The 20126-nt window shown below is 50.7% G+C and overlaps 1 protein-coding gene across 9 annotated transcripts in view; it reads right to left on the reverse strand.

Moving 5' to 3' along the window:
- Window positions 1-20126, reverse strand: part of Acacb (acetyl-CoA carboxylase beta) — a 124634-nt gene that overhangs the window by 29493 nt on the left and 75015 nt on the right. For 7 of the 9 annotated variants that reach the window (XR_013434659.1, XM_078038943.1, XM_078038942.1 and 4 more), the window contains 12 exons: window positions 19021-19209; window positions 17132-17232; window positions 15579-15667; window positions 15353-15477; window positions 10856-10969; window positions 10654-10767; window positions 10197-10286; window positions 7551-7669; window positions 4400-4537; window positions 3014-3113; window positions 2817-2924; window positions 81-137 (listed from right to left, as the gene is read on the reverse strand). Coding sequence is in view for 8 of the 9 variants with exons in the window: in XM_078038943.1 (XP_077895069.1) it covers window positions 81-137; window positions 2817-2924; window positions 3014-3113; window positions 4400-4537; window positions 7551-7669; window positions 10197-10286; window positions 10654-10767; window positions 10856-10969; window positions 15353-15477; window positions 15579-15667; window positions 17132-17232; window positions 19021-19209 (1344 nt within the window). In the remaining variant the exon portion in view is untranslated. Of the gene's footprint in view, window positions 1-80; window positions 138-2816; window positions 3114-4364; window positions 4538-7550; window positions 7670-10196; window positions 10287-10653; window positions 10768-10855; window positions 10970-15352; window positions 15478-15578; window positions 15668-17131; window positions 17233-19020; window positions 19210-20126 lie in introns of those variants that run through there. The other 2 variants (XM_078038949.1, XM_078038948.1) reach the window with 2 other exon arrangements.

The following is a 20126-nucleotide window of genomic DNA, read 5'->3' on the forward strand; positions in this document are numbered from 1 at the left end:
TATAAAATATGGACCAAAATTAACTCTGAGGTTCAGAGAATGGAAAAGACTAGCACAGAGGACCTGACAGCTGGACTGACCTCTTGGGCGATCAGGAATGTGATTCTTCGGAGTCCGTAATCCACAAGGATATTTTTCTGCATTAAAAACCAGAGACATGATGGAATATTACGTGGCCATAAAAAAGGACTGGCGGGCTGATACGTTGTTACCATGTGGCTGAACCCTGTGAGTGTGCGCAGTGGAATAAGTCAGGCACGAAAGACCCCCTAGTTCCATGTGAATGGAAAATCCAGAGTGAAAACATCTGCAGGCACAGAAAGTAGATCAGCAGTTGCCTGAGGCTGGGGTGTCCAAGAAGGCTTGGGTTGGGAGGTGATGGGAGTGACTTAATATAGGGGTTGTGATTTTTTTGGTACCAGGGACTGAACCCATGGGCACTTAACCACTGAGCCACATCCCCAGCCCTATTTTGAATTTTTTTAGAGACAGGGACTCACTGAGTTGCTTAGCACCTCACCATTACTGAGGCTGGTTTTGAATTTGCGATCCTCCTGCCTCAGCCTCCGAGCTGCTGGGATTACAGGTGTGCGCTGGTATGCGGGTTTTTTTGTTTGTTTGTTTTAGGAGGTGGCGGGAATGAAACTATTCTTCAATGAACCATGGTCGTGGTTGTGCAACTCTGGGAACTCATTACAAAACATTGAACTGTACACTTTTGATGGGTGAACTGTGAACTGTGCAATTATATCTCAATAAAGGTGTTACAGGAAGAGACAGGCCAACGTCATGCCTCCTGTGAATACGTAGGATTTGCATTGGTCAATGACACCTCGACCAAGCTGGGGAAGGACAAGCCGGGCGAGAATGCCCAACACAGGAGAGCTCAGCCTGCTCTCGTCAAAAACGCAGGAACAGAGGAACTGACTGACGGTGTCAGAGGTCAGGACACAGCCAGTCGTCTCCGGGGATGGTAGTGAGGGGGAGCGGACACGGGACAGATTCTGGGAGCTGAGAGGGCCCATTCATGATCTGACACCGATCCCACTGTGAAAGCACATCAAGCCATGGGCGTCTGTGACTTTTTGCTTTCTTATTAGACTCCAACAACAAAAGTAATTACACAGGAAAGTGCGAAGGTGTTCCCTATTGCTCCTTCAATAAAATCAGTACTGTGATGTGAAGTTCTGTGGGGAAGCCAGGTTCGACGGCGCACACCTGTAATCCCAGGGGCTCAGGAGGCTGAGGCAGGAGGATGGCGAGTTCAAAGCCAGCCTCAGCAACGGTGAGGCCCTAAGCAACTCAGTGAGACCCTGACTCTAAATAAAATACAGAATAGGGCTGGGGATGGAGCTCAGGGGTCGAGTGCCCAAGTCCAATCCCTGGTACCCCAAAAAAAAAAAAAAATTTTAAAAATTAAAGTTTTGTGGGGAAGACAAGAAAACAAGGCTATTACTTAATTTATCAACCTGGTACAGAAAATTATCAGGGGAAATGGACAGCCCTGGCCTGTTTCAGAAAGAGATAAACTCACATACAAATGGACACGGGAGGAAAGCAGGCTGGAGAGAGGCCATTCAGGCTGCACAAGGAAGACTCAGCCTGTTCACTGGTCCTCAACCACGGCCAGGTGCATGTGTGCTCACTGATGTGCACGTGGGAGTCTGTGTGCAAACACGCACACACACACAGGCTGAATGTAAAAATGTCTGATTCCTTAATCACACAGCCAGCAGAACAAAGCTTCTCCTTTCCAATGGCTGCAGTCCTCCCAGTCCTCCTCTCTTCGGTGCGATACACGCTTAGCGTGTGCCTGTACTCAATCTCTGACTCCTCGTGCGACTCCGTGCCTGCGTGCAGCTGGGGCCCTTGCAGACACCCAAGGCCAGTGTGAGAATAGATGCTAGGGGTGGCCACAGGCTTACAAAAGCCACCCACAGCTATTGTCCTACTCAGTCATCCACATAAGGGGCATTTTTAAATTGCAGATTTCTTGATGATTCCAATAAAACAGCTCTCGTTCCTGGAGCCCCAAACTATTCAGCCTGTCCAGGCTCCTGATGGGCTAAGCAGTGTACATACTTGGAATTTTAACCACTGTGGCTTCCTGGGAGAGAGAAATGCTGGCCCTGTGGTATGGGTGAAGACATCTAGAATACCAGACGTGGTGGCACATGCCTGTAATCCCAGCAGCTTGGGAGGCTGAGGCAGGAGGATCACAAATTTGAGGCCAGCCTCAGCAATTTAGCAAGGCTCTAAGCAACTTAGCAAGACCCTGTCTCAAGATATAACATTAAAAGGGCTGGGGATGTGGCTCAGTGGTAAAGTGCCCGAGGGTGCCCCCACACAGCTCAGACCAAGACCAGCCCCACCTCCCTGTCCAGGGGCCTCTCCACCACCAAATTCACATTGAAACTTAATGCCCCAATGTAACAGTATTGAGGGGGCATGGCCTTTAAGAGAGGTAATAAGTAATTAGGTCATGGGGTCATATCTTGTAAGGGACTAAAGGTAGTTCTTGCAGGATCAGACTAGCTCCTGTGAAGGCAGGTTGTTACAGAAGAGTGAGTCTGGCCCTTCCCCCCACAGCTTCCGGTCTTATCACGTGCTCACTTGCACATGCTCCTGCTCTGTGATGTCACCTGCCATGCTGTGACACAGCAGAGGCCCTCACTAGATGCAGTGCCCAATGCAGCCTCCAACCTGGGAGCTAAAACCTCTTTACTTTATAAAAGTCACTCAGCCTCAGGTGCTTTATTATAGCAACACAAAACAGACGACCTGCTCCCCCAATGGCAGGGGCACACCCAGAGTACCTTGGACTGTACAAATGTCCTGAAAATCGGTACCAGCTCCTCATCCTCCAAATGGTCTGCGTACTGGATGGCCACGTTCAGAATGTGAATGGGCTCTTCTCGGAGGTTCTAAGTGAGAAAACAGGGCTGAGAGTAGAAGGACCGGGAGGCGCAGGCTTGGCCTCTCTGTAGGCTGCTCCCTGGGCTGAGCCGCTGACCTTGTAGTCGTCCTCCGAATACAGGGAGGTGCGGGCCTTGCTGAAGAGGGGGATGTCTTTGGGCACATTGGCAAAGCAGGAGATGACTTCATCAAAGTTCCTGGGGGTGCGGGGCAGAGAAGGAAAGCTAAGGGGCCACTCCCATCAAGACCAGGTCAAGCTTCCAAGCCAGGCCCACGGGAACCCTGGGCCTCCCTCTTTCTTAGCCAACGCAGGTTCAAGTCGTTCCTTGACTCAGTCCAAAGCACCCCAACAGGGTCGTCCCCAAAAGATAAGAATGACCCTCCGCAGCCTAGAATCAGGAACCGAGGACAGGATTCTAACTGTCGAGGCCTGCAGCTGGGCCTGAGGAGAACTCTTGACCCGCTCCGACTGGCTCAGAGGCCCCAGAGACTGCCTCGCCTAAGTCACCTGAGGGTAATAACAGAAATTCCCGCAGCCCAGAAACTCAACAGGATGATTCAGCAGGACAAGCCAAGCACCACACAGACCCCAGGAGCAGTGGGGGGAGTGGCGATGTGCCGAGGGCATGTGATTGACAGGTGAGCTCTATTTCAAGTACTTATTTCACACACACTATCTCATTTAATTTTCACAATGCCCCAGCGAAGTAGGTCCTTCCATTATACCCATATTACAGATGAGAAAATCAAGACAGGTTGATTCATTTGTTCAGTCTCACAGGAAGTGCAGGGCTGGGATTTCAACACGAGTAAGCTGTCATGTGGCCTCACGCTCCTTATGATAATACTATTATGATTGTGTGTGTGTGTGTGTGTATGTGTGTATTACTGAGGATTAAACCCAGGGTCTTGCCTCACACATGCAAGATAAGTGCGCTATCATACATTTTTATTTTGAGACAGTCTCCCTAATTTGCCCAGGCTGGCCTCGAACTTGCGATCCTCTTGTCTCAGCCTCTCCAGTAGCTGGGATGACAGTTGGGCACTGTCCCCCTCTCCCCCACAGTTTGTTGTTTTTTTAAATTTATTTTTAACTGCTACATAAAATGTAAAAAATTACACACAGTAAAGGAGAGCCAGGTAATGTTTCCATATACATATACTGTGGTGTAATGTTTCCATCGAGTTAAACATATTTATCTCCCAGAACATTTATCTTTATGGTGAAAGCTTTCCAAAATACTTTCTTCCAGTTTGTGAAATGGGCAGCCCCGTGACCTCGGGTCACCCTGCTCTGCTGCAGCCAGGGCCCGTGGCTCCTCTCTCACAGGAGCCTGGTGCCCCCCACGAACCCTCCCCTGTGACTGTGTAACTTTCAACTTGCTGTGTCTGGTCCCCCCCAGCCATGTGCCTCATGAATGGCGGGGTCGGGGAAGCCCACCACATACCCTGCTTGGGTCTGGGGGACCAGGCCACACAGTACCTGGTGAAATCCTCGAACCTCTGGAAGGCAACCATAGCCCCCATCCGCTGGCACAGTGGAGAGAAGCCACTGTCCATGAAGAGCTCTGTGCTGTGTCTCAGCAGGTCGGGGTTGGTGACACTTATGGGCACCGCCATCCTGCAGGGTGACAAGTGGAGGGTGAGGCAGCTACTCTGGTGCCTAGTGCCTCGGAGAGCCAGACTTGGACTAGACCCCCCCCCCACGCTGGGCTCTGAAACTGCAGATGGGGAGGGACGGAGGCTGGGGCCAGTGGGTGGGGGTCTCATCTGATTCCTCAGGACCTGGTGTGGTCAGAGCCCAACGAGTGAAGGAATGCATGCAAGAGAGGCCAGTCCCCAACAGTCCAAGGTACATCCAGAGGTGGGGACTGCAGCCACCAGACAGAGAACTAACACTTCCAGCATCCATCTCTCCTGCAGAGGCCCAGGCCAGGCCAGGTGGCTGGCAAGGGGGCAGCCTCGGGGCTGGGAGCACGCCAGGCCTCCACTCCTGGCCCCATCTGCCTCCACCAAACCCCTCCTGGGGCAAGACCAACAGCCTCTATAGAATCCAGACGCCATGGCCCCAGAACGGGCCGCTCACCAGGAGCAAATACCAAGGGGTCATCTCAGGAGGTGGGACTGAGCCCTGGACTCCAGGGTAGGAGGAGCCATCAAACGGTGCAGAAGAGAGTCCACCCAGAAGGCCGAGCGGCACCTCACAGAAAGGAGACCTGCCTGCAGGGCGGCCCGCGGTGGCATTCGGGAACTGGGTTGGGGGAAGGCGCCCACTCCTCCCTAAATGACACAGCTGGCCGCGCTGTGTACACCTCTCCTCTTCTGGGAGCCCGGACCCTGCCTGTGAGGCAGAGGGTGCCTCAGTGACCAGTACCCAGCACCAAGCTCTGGTGAGTGCTCCCGCAGCCAAACAGCAACACTGCCACCTGCCATCAGCACAGGCGGGGAGGGGCTCTGAGGCCTGCTCCTGCCCCCTCGGCCCCGCCCCGGTGCCCTCTGCCTCCGTGGACACTGCCGTGCGCCCCTTCACTATTCAAGGTCCTGAGGGGGGGTGGACTCTATCCTCTGAGTCCTTCAAGCAAGTCCTCCAACCTGCCCAAGAGCACCCCCCACACAGATATCTGAGTTCCTGTTGGGTCCCCTGGTAACCAGGATCCCGGGCCCCTGCTCCTGGACAACTAAACCCAGAGGTCGCACGCTGGCATTCTGTGGGGCAGGGTTCCAGTGACTTTGGGGAACACAGCACTTCTAACAAACATGAAGACCTGCCCTTTCTTCCCTGGCCTACCTGACCACAGTCCTGCAGGGTAGCACTGGGCAGGGCCAGAGGCCAGGTGTGACCCAGGTCCCATCCAGCCCTCTCACAGATCCCTGGACCTGGAGCAACTGATTTCAAGCAGGATTGACCTGCCCTTGGTCCCAGAGACCCAACTTGCCACATACCTGGAGACAGTGGAATTGAGGGCCAGGCCAGGCCCTCCTGGCGGGGAGAACTCCGTCCAAACAGCCCTCCCCAGAGGCCTCCAAGGGCTGGACTCCAGGGCCAGCCAAGGCCCAGAGTCATCGGCCAGCGGTTGCAGCTCTTAGCAAGGCCAGAATCTAAGACCTAGACCAGGAACCCACCCCCATAGTCCTCAGTGTCTCTCTGGTCAAAACAGGACCTGGAGCCCATCCTGGGCAATACCCTGGTATCCACATAGGTCCTCCCTGAGACGCGAGGCAGGGCCCAGGTCCTTGTGTGAGTGCCCAGTGAGGTCAGGAGAGAAAAGCACTGCCCCCCAGTGGCAGGGAAAAGTCCACACCACACCTCCTGCCACCCCCAAAATGACCCCAGGCCAGAAGCAGCACAAGACTATTCTCACAATGGGGTAAAATATCATGATTCTCTTTTTTGGAAATATGAAGGGTCAAAATAAATAATACGTTGCTTATGGCCTCACTAAGTGGCTGAGGCTGCCTTTGAACTCAAGAACCTCCTGCTTCAGCCTCCCGAGCCGCTGCGAGGACAGGCGTGAGCCACTGCACCCAGCCTAAAATATAATTTTCAAAATCCCAAGAGACCAGGAAAATCCCTGCTTGCAGAAAACATGAAGCCTGCTGCCTGAAGAGACAAAGACCTGATCAGGGGAACCCCAAATCACCACGACACCATGTAGCCACAAGCAATGTGGGAACCCCCCCAGGAACCCGTAACAGAAGAACCAGGAAGAGTAGAAGGGACTGCTCTGGACATCAGGAGGACATAATTACTTTGTGGACGATATGGCACGCCACCTGACCAGAATGGGACTTCATGTCCTGAAATAAGATGGGTTAAAACACAGACCGTGAGCCCGCAGGACACACGCCAGCTGTCCGCGGGTGAGAACACTGCGGAGTCACTGAGCCACGGTGCCGGATGGCCAGACTCCAGTGGGCACAGGCCATGTGCCCTGCACCTGGCTCCCGAGCATGCTCAAGGGCTGGGGAAAGCACACTGAGATGAGCCCCTGACAAAGTAAGCTCAGCTTCCCACCCCAGGTGACTGAGCAGCTCGGCCCAGGTCCAGAGACGCCCCAGGCTCCCATCTGTAAAATGCAGATGACATCCCGTTTGGCCAACAAAGGGCAAAGGCTCAATGAAATAAGAATCTATAACCCTGAGCATAGTGTCCGGCCAACAGCAGGCCATCGGGCGGTGACAACAACAGCACTGGTCACAATCGTCACGGGGATTGCTAATACCCACAAACTTCTCTGTGCCATGTGCTAACCTAAATGGCACATGTGCCTTATCTCATTTACTCTTCCCAACAGTGGAAGACAGCACTCTCTACTGGAACTTTCTAGAACATTCTGGCACAGTCCAGTAGGACACCTGCGAGCCCCAAGTGGCCACTGGGTACTTTAAATGCAGTTGTTATGATGGAGAGGCTGAAGTTGTTCACGTTATTTCCACTTGATTTAATTTAAGGAGGTAGAGGTGGGTAGGAGGTGGGCCGTGGTTGTACCTCCACAGAGGAGAGCATGGAGCTGTGGGAGAGCCACAGCGAGGAAGGGTCTTCCCGACGTCCACCCAGCAGCACTCCAGAAGCACTGGCTGGGTCCTCGCAGAGGACACAGGTCAGAGAGGAGAAAGGGAGCGCCAGCGCCTACCGGTTTGGATGGGAAGAGGGCAGCATGAACTGGAACTCCACCACACAGGTGCCATCCGGGAGCTGCCGGTGCTGCAGGCTGTTCAGCTCGTAGGCGATGTAGCCTCTCCGCACGTAGACCTGGGGGAGAAGAGACGCTGTGGACATCAGATGGCGCCTGTGTCCTCCAAACCTGAAAAGCCCAGGCTGAGGGACACCAGGAAAGGTATCCGCCGAATCTCTAAGCAACCGCTGAGAACATCCCAGTGAGAGCTGATGGAGTTTTTTTGCTTGTTAGTTTGTTTGTGTGCAGGGCTGGATATCAAGTACGTTGGGCTCTGCGGGACACATCATCGCTACTATGAACACTTGATGCTACTGCTTTACGGAACCAGCCTTAAAAATATGTACAGGTGAGGCTGTTCCAAGAAATTTTATTTATGAAAATTTTATTTATGAAATATGTCCTGTGGGCCACAGCTTGCCAACCCCTGCTCTAGAGCAGTTCTGGCCAATAGAAATACAACACAAGGGGCTGGAGATGTGGCTCAAGCTGTAGCGCGCTCGCCTGGCATGCGTGCGGCCAGGGTTCAATCCTCAGCACCACATACAAATAGAGATGTTGTGTCCGCCGAAAACTAAAAAAGTAAATATTAAAAATTCTCTTTCTCTCTCTCTCTGTCTTTAAAAAAAAAAAGAAAGAAATACAACACAAGCGACACCTAGAATTCTAATTTTTTATAGCCATGGAGAAAAAGAAAAGGAATAGCTAAAAATAATTTAATAACACTCTTATTTCTCCCTGAATATTATCATTTCAACATGTAATAAAAGGAAAATATTTGCATATTTCACATTCTTTCCCCCCTACTAAGTCTTTGGAATCAGGCACAGCTTGACTCAGACAAATGGAATTTTAAGTGCTCACTAACCTCTTGGGCCCAGAGGCTGCCATAGTGGGGGACACAGTCTAGTGTTCAGATGCTGGGAGGTTTTTAACTGCCTGGAGAATAGATGGTCTCTGCCATAAGAACTAAAATAACAGTGTCCGGCTGGGGCTGGGGCTCAGCAGTAGAGCTCTTGCCTAGCACGTGCGAGGCCCTGGGTTCAATCCTCAGCACCACATAAAAATAAATAAAATAAAGGTATTGTGCCCAACTACAACTAAAAAATGAATATTAATAAAATAACAGTGTCACTGCTGCCCTCTAAATGACCTGCTTCCAGCTATGCTCGATGGCCTGTCATCCCAGTGGCTCAGGAGGCTGAGACAGAAGGATCTTGAGTTCAAAGCCAGCCTCAGCAACAGCGAGGCCCAATTCAGTAAGACCCTGTCTCTAAATAAAATACAAAATTGGGCTGGGGATGCGGTTCAGTGGACAAGGGCCCTGGAGTTCAATCCTCGGTACCCAAAAAAAAGAAAAAAAAAGTGCCATTGTAGAAAGTGATAGAATGCATAGAAAGTACATCCTAGAAAAATCTCTAATACACATAAATAGGACTTAGTGCTTTAAAAAATACTCATGAGTCGGACGCAGTGGCACAGGCCTATAATCCCAGCAGCTCAGGAGGCTGAGGCAGGTTTGCAAGTTCAAGGTCAGCCTCAGCTACTTAGAGAGACCTTGTCTCAAAATAAAAAATAAAAATGGCTGGGGATGTGGCTCAATGGTAGCTCATCTCTGGGTTCAATCCTCAGTACTACAAGATGAATAATTAATAAATGTTTAATGAAATGAAATTAAAAGTACTGACGAGACGCACTGGGTCTCACTGTTGGAAAACAGGAGTGAGGCCTCGGAAGGACTCTTCCAGAGCTGAACCCGAAAAGGGGTATAACCTGCAGGTCCAGGAGGCCCAGTGGCTGCCACATGCTCACAGCCTCAAAGGACTTCAGGAAGACCCAGCCAAACCTGGCGTTCTGGTGGGTGACTCACGGGGTCTAAAAGATCCAGGAGAGTGGGGGGCTGTGGGGGTCAAGCCACTGGACTCAGAGAGCCAGGAGATTAGGAAAAACCACAACCAGTCACGTAGTCCAGGTTAAGAGAGCCATCTAAGTGCCCAAGGGTCACCTCCTGTGTCCCACAAAAAGCAGAGTAAAAGTCTGAATTCCTAAAAATAAGTGATCACCTCTTGGCTCCTAAATGCAGAGAGACAGGAGCAAGACCACCTGGCCCTCGTCTGGGTTTTGCTGCTGGTCATACATACCCTTCTCTGTCCTGTCACAAAGGGCAGTCACTTTAAATAGTCACCCAGGCTCCTTCTGGCTCTCAGAGCTCCAGGTAGAAAAGTCTATCTGAAGTATTAATTAATGCACACAGTCAGCAAGTCTGGACAAGGTGCCTTGGACTTGGATCTGAGGGTTAGCAGTTAGCTGTGTCCTGCCTGGAAGAACTGCGGTGACACAGGACACAGCACGGGTTACCTGTACAGACTTTGCAACAAAACAGATCTAGTGGAAATCCTGGTCCTGCCCCTCCTAGCTGTATGACCTTGACCACTTCACCTCTGTCTCAGTTCATTCCTCTGCAAGATGAATACTAACTTGGAGAGCATAAAGTCATGTTTGCAAGGCCATGGCCCAGGAGGGTCAGGTGCGGGCCAGCCGGCACTGAATGTTACAACTGGCAAGCTCAGGCCTGCCACTGTCCCCCAGGCCTCCCCTACTTACCTCCAGGGAAGCCATACAAACGACTTTGTTAGTGTGATAGAAGAAAGAGGGCAGGACGTCAAATATGGTCGTTTCTGAGAGGATTAATTTCTATGGGAAATGGAAAAAGGGAAAAGGAAAAAAAAATGTGAACAGGTTTTAACCACCAACCAGAGGCGCAGGAGGAGTGGGAGTAGGAGAAGATGGCCGCGGTGCTGTCCCTGGCGCTGGCCAAGGACCCCCGAACTCCGGGCTCCTCCCACTCTGGGCTCCTCCCACTCCGGGCTCCTCCCACATGCAGCCTCAGAAGACCTGCCAATCAAGCCCTGGATCCTGCCCAGGGTTCCCAGCTTCAGATGCCAGGGTTCCTGGAAGCCTGGAAGTGAGCACCCTGAAGCAGGGGGAGCCTGTAGGCCCCAAGACCCCCACCTGGGCCAGGGCGTGCTCTGTGGAAGCTGGAAGGAAGAAAATGTCCCACCTTGAGGTTTTCTGGGCAGAACTGGTGGCCATACATGTCGATGGCAGACAGGAAGATGGACTCCACCTGGTTGTGCCTCAGCTCGTAGGAGGGGAGGTGGGAGGCGATCAGCACCTGTCAGGAAGGGGGCGAGGCTGGCATAAAAGAAGCCGGGTGGGCTCGGGGCAGCCACGCGCCTGGTCCGGGTGCCTGGAGCCCTGACCTGTCTGGCTCTGAGGGCCACTTTGCAGTGCTCTGTCTTGCTCAGCTGAGTGAGCTGGTGGAGGATGGCGGTCAGCTCGTCCGACAGGGAAGGGTCTGGGCCACAGAGCTCATCCTTTAGGGAACAGAAACAGAATCCAAATGAATTTTCTCTGCCAAAGGGGAACAGGTCAGGCGTAAAGTTGCCGGAACAAACCAGTGTCTGCTATCAGGGCAAGAGGCACAGCCTGAGACACTCCTTTGCCCCTCTCTACCATGGGCACCCCTACCCCTTCATTCACCCAGTTGCCCACTCATACTCCAAAACACACCCTCAATACCTAGCAAGAAGAAAAATACAACTAAGCTGGGCGCGGTGGCGCATGCCTGGAATCCCAGCTGCTCAGGAGGATGAGGCAGGAGGATTGCCAGTTCAAAGCCAGCCTCAGCAACAGTGAGGCGCTAAGCAACTCAGTGAGACTCTGTCTCTAAATAAAATACAAAATTGGGCTTGGGATGGGGCTCAGTGTTCGAGTGCCCCTGGGTTCAATCCCTGGTACCAAAAAAAAAAAAAAAAAAAAAGAAAGAAAGAAAGAAAAAGAAAAAAAAGAAAGAAGGAAAAGAAAAATATAACTAAGTCTTTGCCTAGAGCACAGGTTGAGTGATGCTTCTTTGAAATGCTGGGAATAGCAGTGCTTGGGATTTCAGATCTTTTTTGGGAGGAGGGAGATTTTGGAATATTTGCATATACATAATGAGTTATCTTGGGGACAACACCCAAATCTAAACATGAAACTTGTGTATGTTTCGAGTACATTGGGACTAGGGACAGAGCACAGTGGGAGAGAGTTTGCCCAGTATGTGGAAGACCATGGGCTGGAGCCCCAGCTCTGCAAAAATTAAAACCAGACAAATAGTCACACAAACACCTTACACACACGCAGCCTGAAATATTTTGTGTGATATTTTTAGTACATCTACATTTCAACTGCAACCCATCACAGGAGGGCAGAGGTAGAGTTTTCTACTTGTGGCATCCTACTGGTGTTCAAAAACTTTCAGAATTTGGAGCATTTCAGAGTTTGGCTTGGGGATGCTCAATCTTATACTATTCTAGTGAGCATTCAGCAGGCACTGACTGTGTGCCAGGTAAACAGCTAGATCCTTTACACGCTTTTCTCCCCATTCTCCCAACCCTCTGAGGAGTTACTATCAGGATCCCCATTTTATAGACGAGGAAACTGAGGCTCGGAGCCTGTGCAAGGTGGAGCAGATGGGAGCACAGCTCTATTGGGTCCCTGAAGCCACCAGCTTCCCCTGCTGCACGCTGCTACCTGACTTCAAGGGTTCAGTTTCAGAGGGGAGGAGCTGGGAGTGGAATCTTGCAGAAGAGAAAGGGGTACTGAGTCCTTCTGTGTGGGGGACCTTCCTGCTGGAGACCAGGACCATGGTCTCTGCGTCTTCGTTTATGCCCTGAGCACAAGAGGGCCTCGGGAACGGCCAGAGCAGGAGCCTCGTCCAAGACCACAGAAGACAGCCCCCCGCCATCAGCCACCACTGTTCCCCAAGGAGTCTCACCAGAGGGCGGGGCTGTGACCGCTTCTCATGCACGGGTTTCCCTAATTATGTTAAACCCATGCAGCTTTTAGAGTCGGAAATTTATATATATATATATATATATATATATATATATTTTAGTTTTAGGTGGACACGATATCTTTATTTTACATTTATGTGGTGCTGAGGATCGAACTCAGTGCCTCGTGCATGCTAAGCGAGCACTCTACCACTGAGCCACATCCCAGCCCTAGAGTCGTGATTTTTTATGTATTAATATTTCATACATAAGCACACAGGCACGTCGACGCTCAAGAAATTTCATGGGAAATTATCTAAATCCTCTCTTCTCCCCCAGTTCTGATTCACTCTGTATGGTCAAGGGGTGGTGACATTGCCCTCACCATGCCACCCAGCTTGTGGCTCCAAGGAGAGCACAGAGGGCAGGTGCTGTTCAGCCACCAGGATGGCAGAGTGTGATCATGGTGTGAGTGTGTGTGTGACAGTGTATGTTTGTGAATGTGCGAATGTGTGTGTGACAGTGTGTATGAGTGTGTGAGAGAGTGTGTGTGCGTGTGTGACCGTGTGTGTGAGTGCGTGAGAGAGTGTGTGTGCGTGTGTGACCGTGTGTGTGAGTGTGTGAGTGTGTGTGAGCATTTTAAAAGCCAGGACACCACCCTGCACACACAAGAGCACCGAATCCCTTCTTTCTTTGTCCTTGTGTACTTTATTCTACACTACCACGTTTTGTCTTGTCGCCAAGTTCTAGGACCCCTAAATGACATGCAGAAACTATGTCCCCTTAATAGACTCCAAACAATCTCATCTCACAGGAATCAAAGTGGGAAGCCTTTGCCGAAAGCTTCTGCAGGACCAAACTCCACCGGAAGTAAAGAACTCACTGATTCCTAACAAATGAAAACAAAAGAGCCACAGAGTGAATCTCACCTCTGACCCCCAAACCACGCCTGGGACAACATTCTGGGCATAGTAGCACATGCCTGTCATCCCAGCAGCTCGGGAGGCTGAGGCAGGAGGATCGCGAGTTCAAAGCCCCCCTCAGCAAAAACGAGACACTAAGCAACTCAGTGAGATGCTGTCTCTAAATAAAATACAAAATAGGGCTGGGGATGTGGCTTAGTGGTCGAGTGCCCCTGAGTTTGATCCCTGGTACCAAAAAAAAAAAAAAGAAGACGAAGCAGCAGCAGCCCCAAGTAAGCATCCCAATTCTCTGAGCTGGGCCATTCTACTATCTCCCGCAGGCTGACATCTGGTGCACATGATTTTAGAAACTTCAAGACCTGAAGAGTCAGGTCTTCGAATGCGGAGCCGACTCTGACACACAACAGGAAACCTTGCTCTACACACTTCATAAACACTCCACCAAAGGAAGTGTTTTGAAAAGCGTTCTATTACTATAGCTGTGGAATTCCCCGAAGAGCAGACACCTCCCTGGGCACAGGTGCCCGATCCTGGCCTCACCCTGTAACTACTTTGGGGAGTCCTCCCCCTAAAATTATCTTTTAAAAACTTCAGAGGTAACGAAGATCCTAAACACCCGGAGTCACTAATTGTTAACTTTTTATCACAGCAGCACATTGGATTTCGCTGTAAGCACATGTGCATGCTCACACTCTCCCTCTTGAAAGTGGGATGCAGACACCGTGATCTTTTACACTATTTAAGTACATATCTGGCTGAGAGAAAAAATATTCTCCCAGTTGCCTACAGAATCTCTAAAAAACAAAAGAAACTAAACATGACACTAACGATATTACCCGACACACAGTCCATGTTTCAATTTCCCACTGCCGAAGCTTTCAAAATATACTAACCTCTGGGCTCCATTTCCAAAACCTCTGATTTAATTGAGGTAGGGTTTGAGCATCTGGTTTTTTTTTTTTTTTAAACCCTGCTGCCCACCAGGTGCTTCTCATGTGCCACCAGGATTGAAATGTGCTGCACAAAGAGATGTTAAAATGACCCTTTCCAAAATACCAACATTGATAAATACAACTTGTTAGGTGTTTACTCTCCTAAACTCTGCCCACTGACTATTTTTGTAAATAGTGTTATAGGAGCTGAGCATGGTGGCACATGCTTGCAATCTCAGTAGCTCTGGAGGCTGAGGCAGGAGGATCACAAGTTCAAGGCTAGCCTTGGCAACTTAGTGAGTCCCTGAGCAACTCAGCAAGACCCTGTCTCAAAATGGTTAAGTGCCCCTGGGTTCAATTCCTGGTAACCCCTCCCCCAAAAAATAGTGCTATAGGAACCCAGCCTCACTCATTCTAGCTGCTTGAGATTACAAGCTCATGGGGCTAAGGAGCTACAACAGAAGCCCTGTGACCACGAATCTGAAATATTTACCCTCTAGGGCCCTTTACAGAAAAAAATTGCCAAGCCCTTCTTGCTCTAAGCCAAGTCCAAGGCTCTCCTTCTCTGCTGATCCTACATTTTCTAAGGAGTCATCAGGACAGGTATCCAGGGGGAAAGTCTTTAACTATAAAGACTGCTTATGACTATCTTGCAGGACATGCCTTACGTCTCCAAGAAGGCACAATAAGGACCTACCACCAGACCAAGAACACAATACTCCTAATAGCTCATGATGCTGGAGCCAGGCTGTGGGTTCAAATCCTGGCTCTGCACTCACAGAGTTGGGTAAATTGGGCAAGTGGCTTTACCTCTTTGAGCTCTTCCAATGGGAGGTGAGAACCGTTATTAGGGTTTCTGTGAGAACTAAATGAGTTAATATTTATTTGTAAAGTACTCCAAGAGGGCCTGGCACAGAGCAGAGGCTTTGGGAGTGACCCTGCCTATGGTTGCAAACCAAGTTTTACTGGAACACTGAACAATGGCAGAGTCGAGTGGTCCAGACAGCGCCCACCCCACCAAGTCCAGAATGCTTGCCTTCTGGCCCCAGACCCAGCCCGGCTTGGGGTGGAGGACACCTCCTGCTTACTATCAGCATGATAACCAGCTGGTTCTTCTTGGCCACCTGTGCGTGGGAGAAGATGCAGTCCAGCACCTGGGACATGTCCGGCTTGAACTGCTCCCTGAGGTTTATCACACACTTGTCGTAGTGAGCTAGAGGGGAGAGGAGGTGGCCTGGGGTTAAGACGGCAGCTCCTCCCCACTGCCCTGCCCAGGTCTGCCACCCGTGCCATGAGCAGGGCCCTGTCTCTTGCCTTGTTGGAAATGATGCTCAACCTGCAAATATCTCCGCAGGAGATCCAGCACCACCGCCTTCATGTAGCCACGGGTCCCACTGCGGTACCTGGGGAGAAGAAGGTAGCCAGGTTACCGCCCACCTCGCCTCCTGGGACATCCCCCAGGGCTTTTATGGCTTTAGAAAGGAGGTGACAGTCACCCAGGGCACCGTGGCCTGGGCCTGCAGGCAGACCTGCCCCTCAAACCAGCGGCCTGGCTGGGTGAGTACCTGGGATGGAGCCCTGGGGCAGCCCCCCAGAGAAGGGAACAAATCTAAGAAAGCTGGATGCTGAAGGGGGGAAGCCAATTTTAACCGCAAAAATAAAAATGTCCAATTAAGCATCCAGCCTATAAAGAGATTTTCCCAAAAGACAAACTTGAAAGACATTCACCAAAAGATAGATCCTGTGTAAATTTCATTTCCCCTTTGAGATAAAACTTTTTCCTGGGTTAAACCACGTTTCCCAAAACATTTTCTCTTCTAGAATATTTGTGAACATAGGGAATTGGGTTTCTCAGGGGGTGCGATACTAAGTTCTAGGGAATCAGAAACCAGCTTACCCCAGCAGGACTCAATGACAACAAAAGAACAAGAATTAAAATAGTAAATAAAAAATCATTCCAAATGCAATTGTCTTTTCAGTCACAGCATGGGGTAGAACTTTGATAATTATGTTCAACATGGAAAAGTTTGCTAGAGACGATCAATACCATGTGTCATTCCTTCTGAGTGTTTCACTGAAGCGTAAAGGGTGGGCTTAAGGTGAGCAGCGGATGCATTTTTGGGGGGACTCCCTGGTACTCCTTGGCTGTGAGGCTTTCATTTTGTGGGGATGCGCTTCAAAATCCCCTCCCTCTGCTGCAGCCTACAGGGCCAGTCGGAGCCCAGGAGTTGCGGAACTCCTTGAAAGGAGGGTCACCTCCTAAGGTCCCCCCATTCTCTCTACCTGAGTTCCTGGCACTTGGTAAATAGGTAGTGATCTGATTGGATCAAATCTGCTTCCATTCTCTCTATGAGCCAAGCCATCTTGCTACGTAGGTTTTTCATGAAAAATGGCAAAGATCTCTCTTATCATCAGCACAGTCCTGCAGCAGACTGCCCCTGCCCCTACCTACCCAAGATACGCTTCAAGTTATTCACCAACCTTCCTCTGCAGTGGTCCCCAAAACCACAATGTAGTTGCACGGTCCTTTCTTGTACATGAAACCATCTCATCCTACTGTGTCCTTGTCCTGATCCAGGCTACCACCTGGTGAACACTGGCCAAATGTCACGGCTTTCCCAAGGTTAACCTCCATACAACTCCAAGTGACATATCTTATGAAGTGTTTTTACACCCCCTTCGCCTGCTGGTGAACTGAGACCCACGGAGGTTAAGGCCAGGTCTCCGCTTTCAGTAACGGCAGAGCCGGGACTCATGCGCTCGGTGTCAGTGAGGACCTGCCCCTCAGACAGCCCAGCCCAGCTCTGGAGACAGGCGACCCCTCAGTGTGAAAACCGCACCCCCTGGAGGGCCCAGGGGCCCTTCACCTCTGCACCAGCTGCACGATGCTCTGGGTGTTCATGAAGAAGACCTCTCGGTCGGCCTTGCGCTGCAGGGTGGCCGCGTGGCAGTCCAGGATGGTGGCAATCTAGACAGGACAAGACAGGTCTGACCACTGACAGCAGATGACGAAGCCCCGAAGTAGCCATCACGGGGCCCCACCCAGGGTTCAAAGAATCCCAGCCCCAAATGGTCACCCTGAAACAGCCCTGGTCCCCCCTCGGGGTACTGCTGGGAGACTTCAAGAGCTCAGAATGACAACAGTCACCAAACAGGTGCACGGCACTGGGACAGAGGGGGAGGAAGGACCCAAGCCCAGCAAAGGTGCAGGGGAGAAAGGTCCTTTTTTTGTTTTTTAGACATTTAGCCTTTTTTTCCAAATAGTTTTTTTTATTTGTTGATAGACCTTTATTTTACTTACATATTTATATGTGGTGCTGAGAATCGAACCCAGTGCCTCACACATGCCAGGCAAGAGCTCTACCACTGAGCCCCAGCCCCTGCCCCGGGAAGGGTCCTATATTTATATTTAGACTTAATGTCACTGGTCTATTGCTTTCGGCAACAAAAGAAGCTATTGTTGCTGTTTCCAGTCCTGGGACTGAACCCAGGGCCTCGTGTATTCCAGGCAAGTGCCGAACCATGGAACCACACCTCAGCCCTTTTAATTTTTTTTTTTTTTTCAGGCAGGGCCTTACAATGTGGCCGAGGCTAGCCTTGAATTGATGATCCTCCTGCTTCAGCCTCCTGAGTTGCTAGGATGACAATGTGTGCCACCGTGTCCGGCTGACAAAGGGATTTTCAAAGAAAATTAAACCTGCATCAGGAATAAATTTCTGAAAGTTCCAACCATGTGCTTTTTTCAGTTGGGGTCCTCTGGAGCCTGGCTTTTGTTATTTTGAATTGAGAGACAACTTACGTGCCATACTCTTCTCCCACCTCCTTTAAGGTGCCCGTTCCTTGGTCTGCATGATATTCACAAAGGTGTACACCGACTAATTTTAGGGCACTTTCTTTTACGTTTTTTGGGGGGGGAGGTGGTACCAGGGATTGAATCAGGGTCACTTGACCACTGAGCCCCATCCCCAGCCCTATTTTGTATTTTATTTAGAGACAGGGGCTCATTAAGTTGCTTAGGGGCTTTCCTTGTGCTGAGGCTGGCTTTGAACTTGAGATCCTCCTGCCTCAGCCTCCCAAGCTGCTGGGATGACAGGCGTGCATCACTGCACCTGGTAATGTTAAGGGACCCTCATCACCCCAGAACTGCACACTAATCAGCCATCACTCCTCAAGTCCCCTCTGCCTTACACCCTGGTAAACTGGCCTACTTCCTTCTCCATGGATTCTCCTATTACGGACATTTCTTCTAAACAGAAGCATAAATCAAGTGGGTCTTTTGTGATTGGCTTTTTTCCTTAGCATGAATCAGCACTTCATTTATTTTTATGGCTGAACCATGTTCTAACCTTGATGGACAGCCCTGGGTTCCATTCCCAGTGAAGGAAAAAAAAATCTAATCTCTAGCATTCTCAACCTCTGGGGATGACCTGTAAGTAGGTGTCAAGAAGCCCAACTTGCTGGATCTGGTGGCACATGCCTGACATCCCAAGGGCTTGGGAGGCTGAGGCAGGAGGGTCATTAGCAAGGCCCTAAGCAACTTAGTAAGACCACATCTCTAAATAAAATTTAAACAGGAAAAAAAGAAGACTGGGGATGTGGCTCCATGGTTTAGCACCCCTGGGTTCAATCCCTAGTACTAAAAAAGAAGGAAGAAAGAATGAAAGAACGAAAGAATGAAAGAAAGAACGAAGCCCAACCTGATCAGAGGCCAGACATGGAGAGCGGGCTTCCCCGTGGGGCTGGCTGGGCCACGTACCTGCTGGCTGGGGAACTGGCACAGCACGGAGGTGATGTTGCTGGCGTACTGGGCCATCACCCTGCGGACCGACTTCTCCACGGGGACGGGGATGCGACCCGACACGCTGGTCATGATCTCCTGCAGCTCCAGCAGTGGCAGTGACGGGTGCCGGAGGGTCGTCATGAGCTTCTGCACCCACTCCTTCAGCTGCAGCGGAGACCAACCAGTCAGCCACAGCCCCGAGTGGCCAAGGACCCTGCCACCCACCACAGCCCAACCCAACTCAACCCGCCCAGGCCTGAGCACTGCTGTTGCCAAAGAACTTGACCCCGCAACCTCTAGAACAGTCCAGAGGGCAAAGGCCCCCTGCTCCCTTCTCTGCACCCAGCACAGGGTGAGGAAGAAACGTAAGGTCATGTGACCAGCTAGCATTTGTGAGACACTTGCTTAGTGACAGACACCCTCAAAAACTTTTCTTTAGAAGCCGTCCTTTGATCCTGAGAAATCATCCTACCAAGTAGGAATGATAACCGTTTCCCTTTCACAATTGAAACTAAAACACAGAGGGGTTGATTAAGTTACCCCAGATCACCCAGCTATACCAAGAAGCAAAATCAGAGTGCAAACCAAAGCCATTGAGCTCACATGCCTCCAACAGTTGCCTGACCACCAGAGACGGTCTTTGGGTGGGGATGATAACGGTGCCAACTCAACAACAAAGGAGGTTCAAAATGTAACTGGCAAGTGCAAAGACTCTCTCTGCAGCAATACTTGATCTATAGAAAGACTCTATCCCTACAGCAATCATCATTAGGCAGCGTGGCACAGTGGTGAAGAGCTCAGACCCTGAGGCCAGATGGTCGGGGTTCAAACCCCTTCTTTACCTCTTCGTGGGAGAAGCAGGGCACCTTTCTTACCCTCTCTGTGCCTCAGCTGCCCCATCTGCAAATGGAAATCATAAAGGTTCCTGCTCCCTAGGTTGCTGGGAAGATCTGATGACTTCATCAACTTTACACACCGAGAACAGCATCAGGCACATAGTATGTCCAGACCAGGGCTGTCACCACTGTCCTCGCCACCTGTCCTCGCCACATCACTGAGCCTTGCTCTCCTGAGGGGCAGCC

Source organism: Ictidomys tridecemlineatus, chromosome 2, assembly GCF_052094955.1.
Source record: "Ictidomys tridecemlineatus isolate mIctTri1 chromosome 2, mIctTri1.hap1, whole genome shotgun sequence".
In the NCBI taxonomy this organism is placed as follows: domain Eukaryota; kingdom Metazoa; phylum Chordata; class Mammalia; order Rodentia; family Sciuridae; genus Ictidomys; species Ictidomys tridecemlineatus.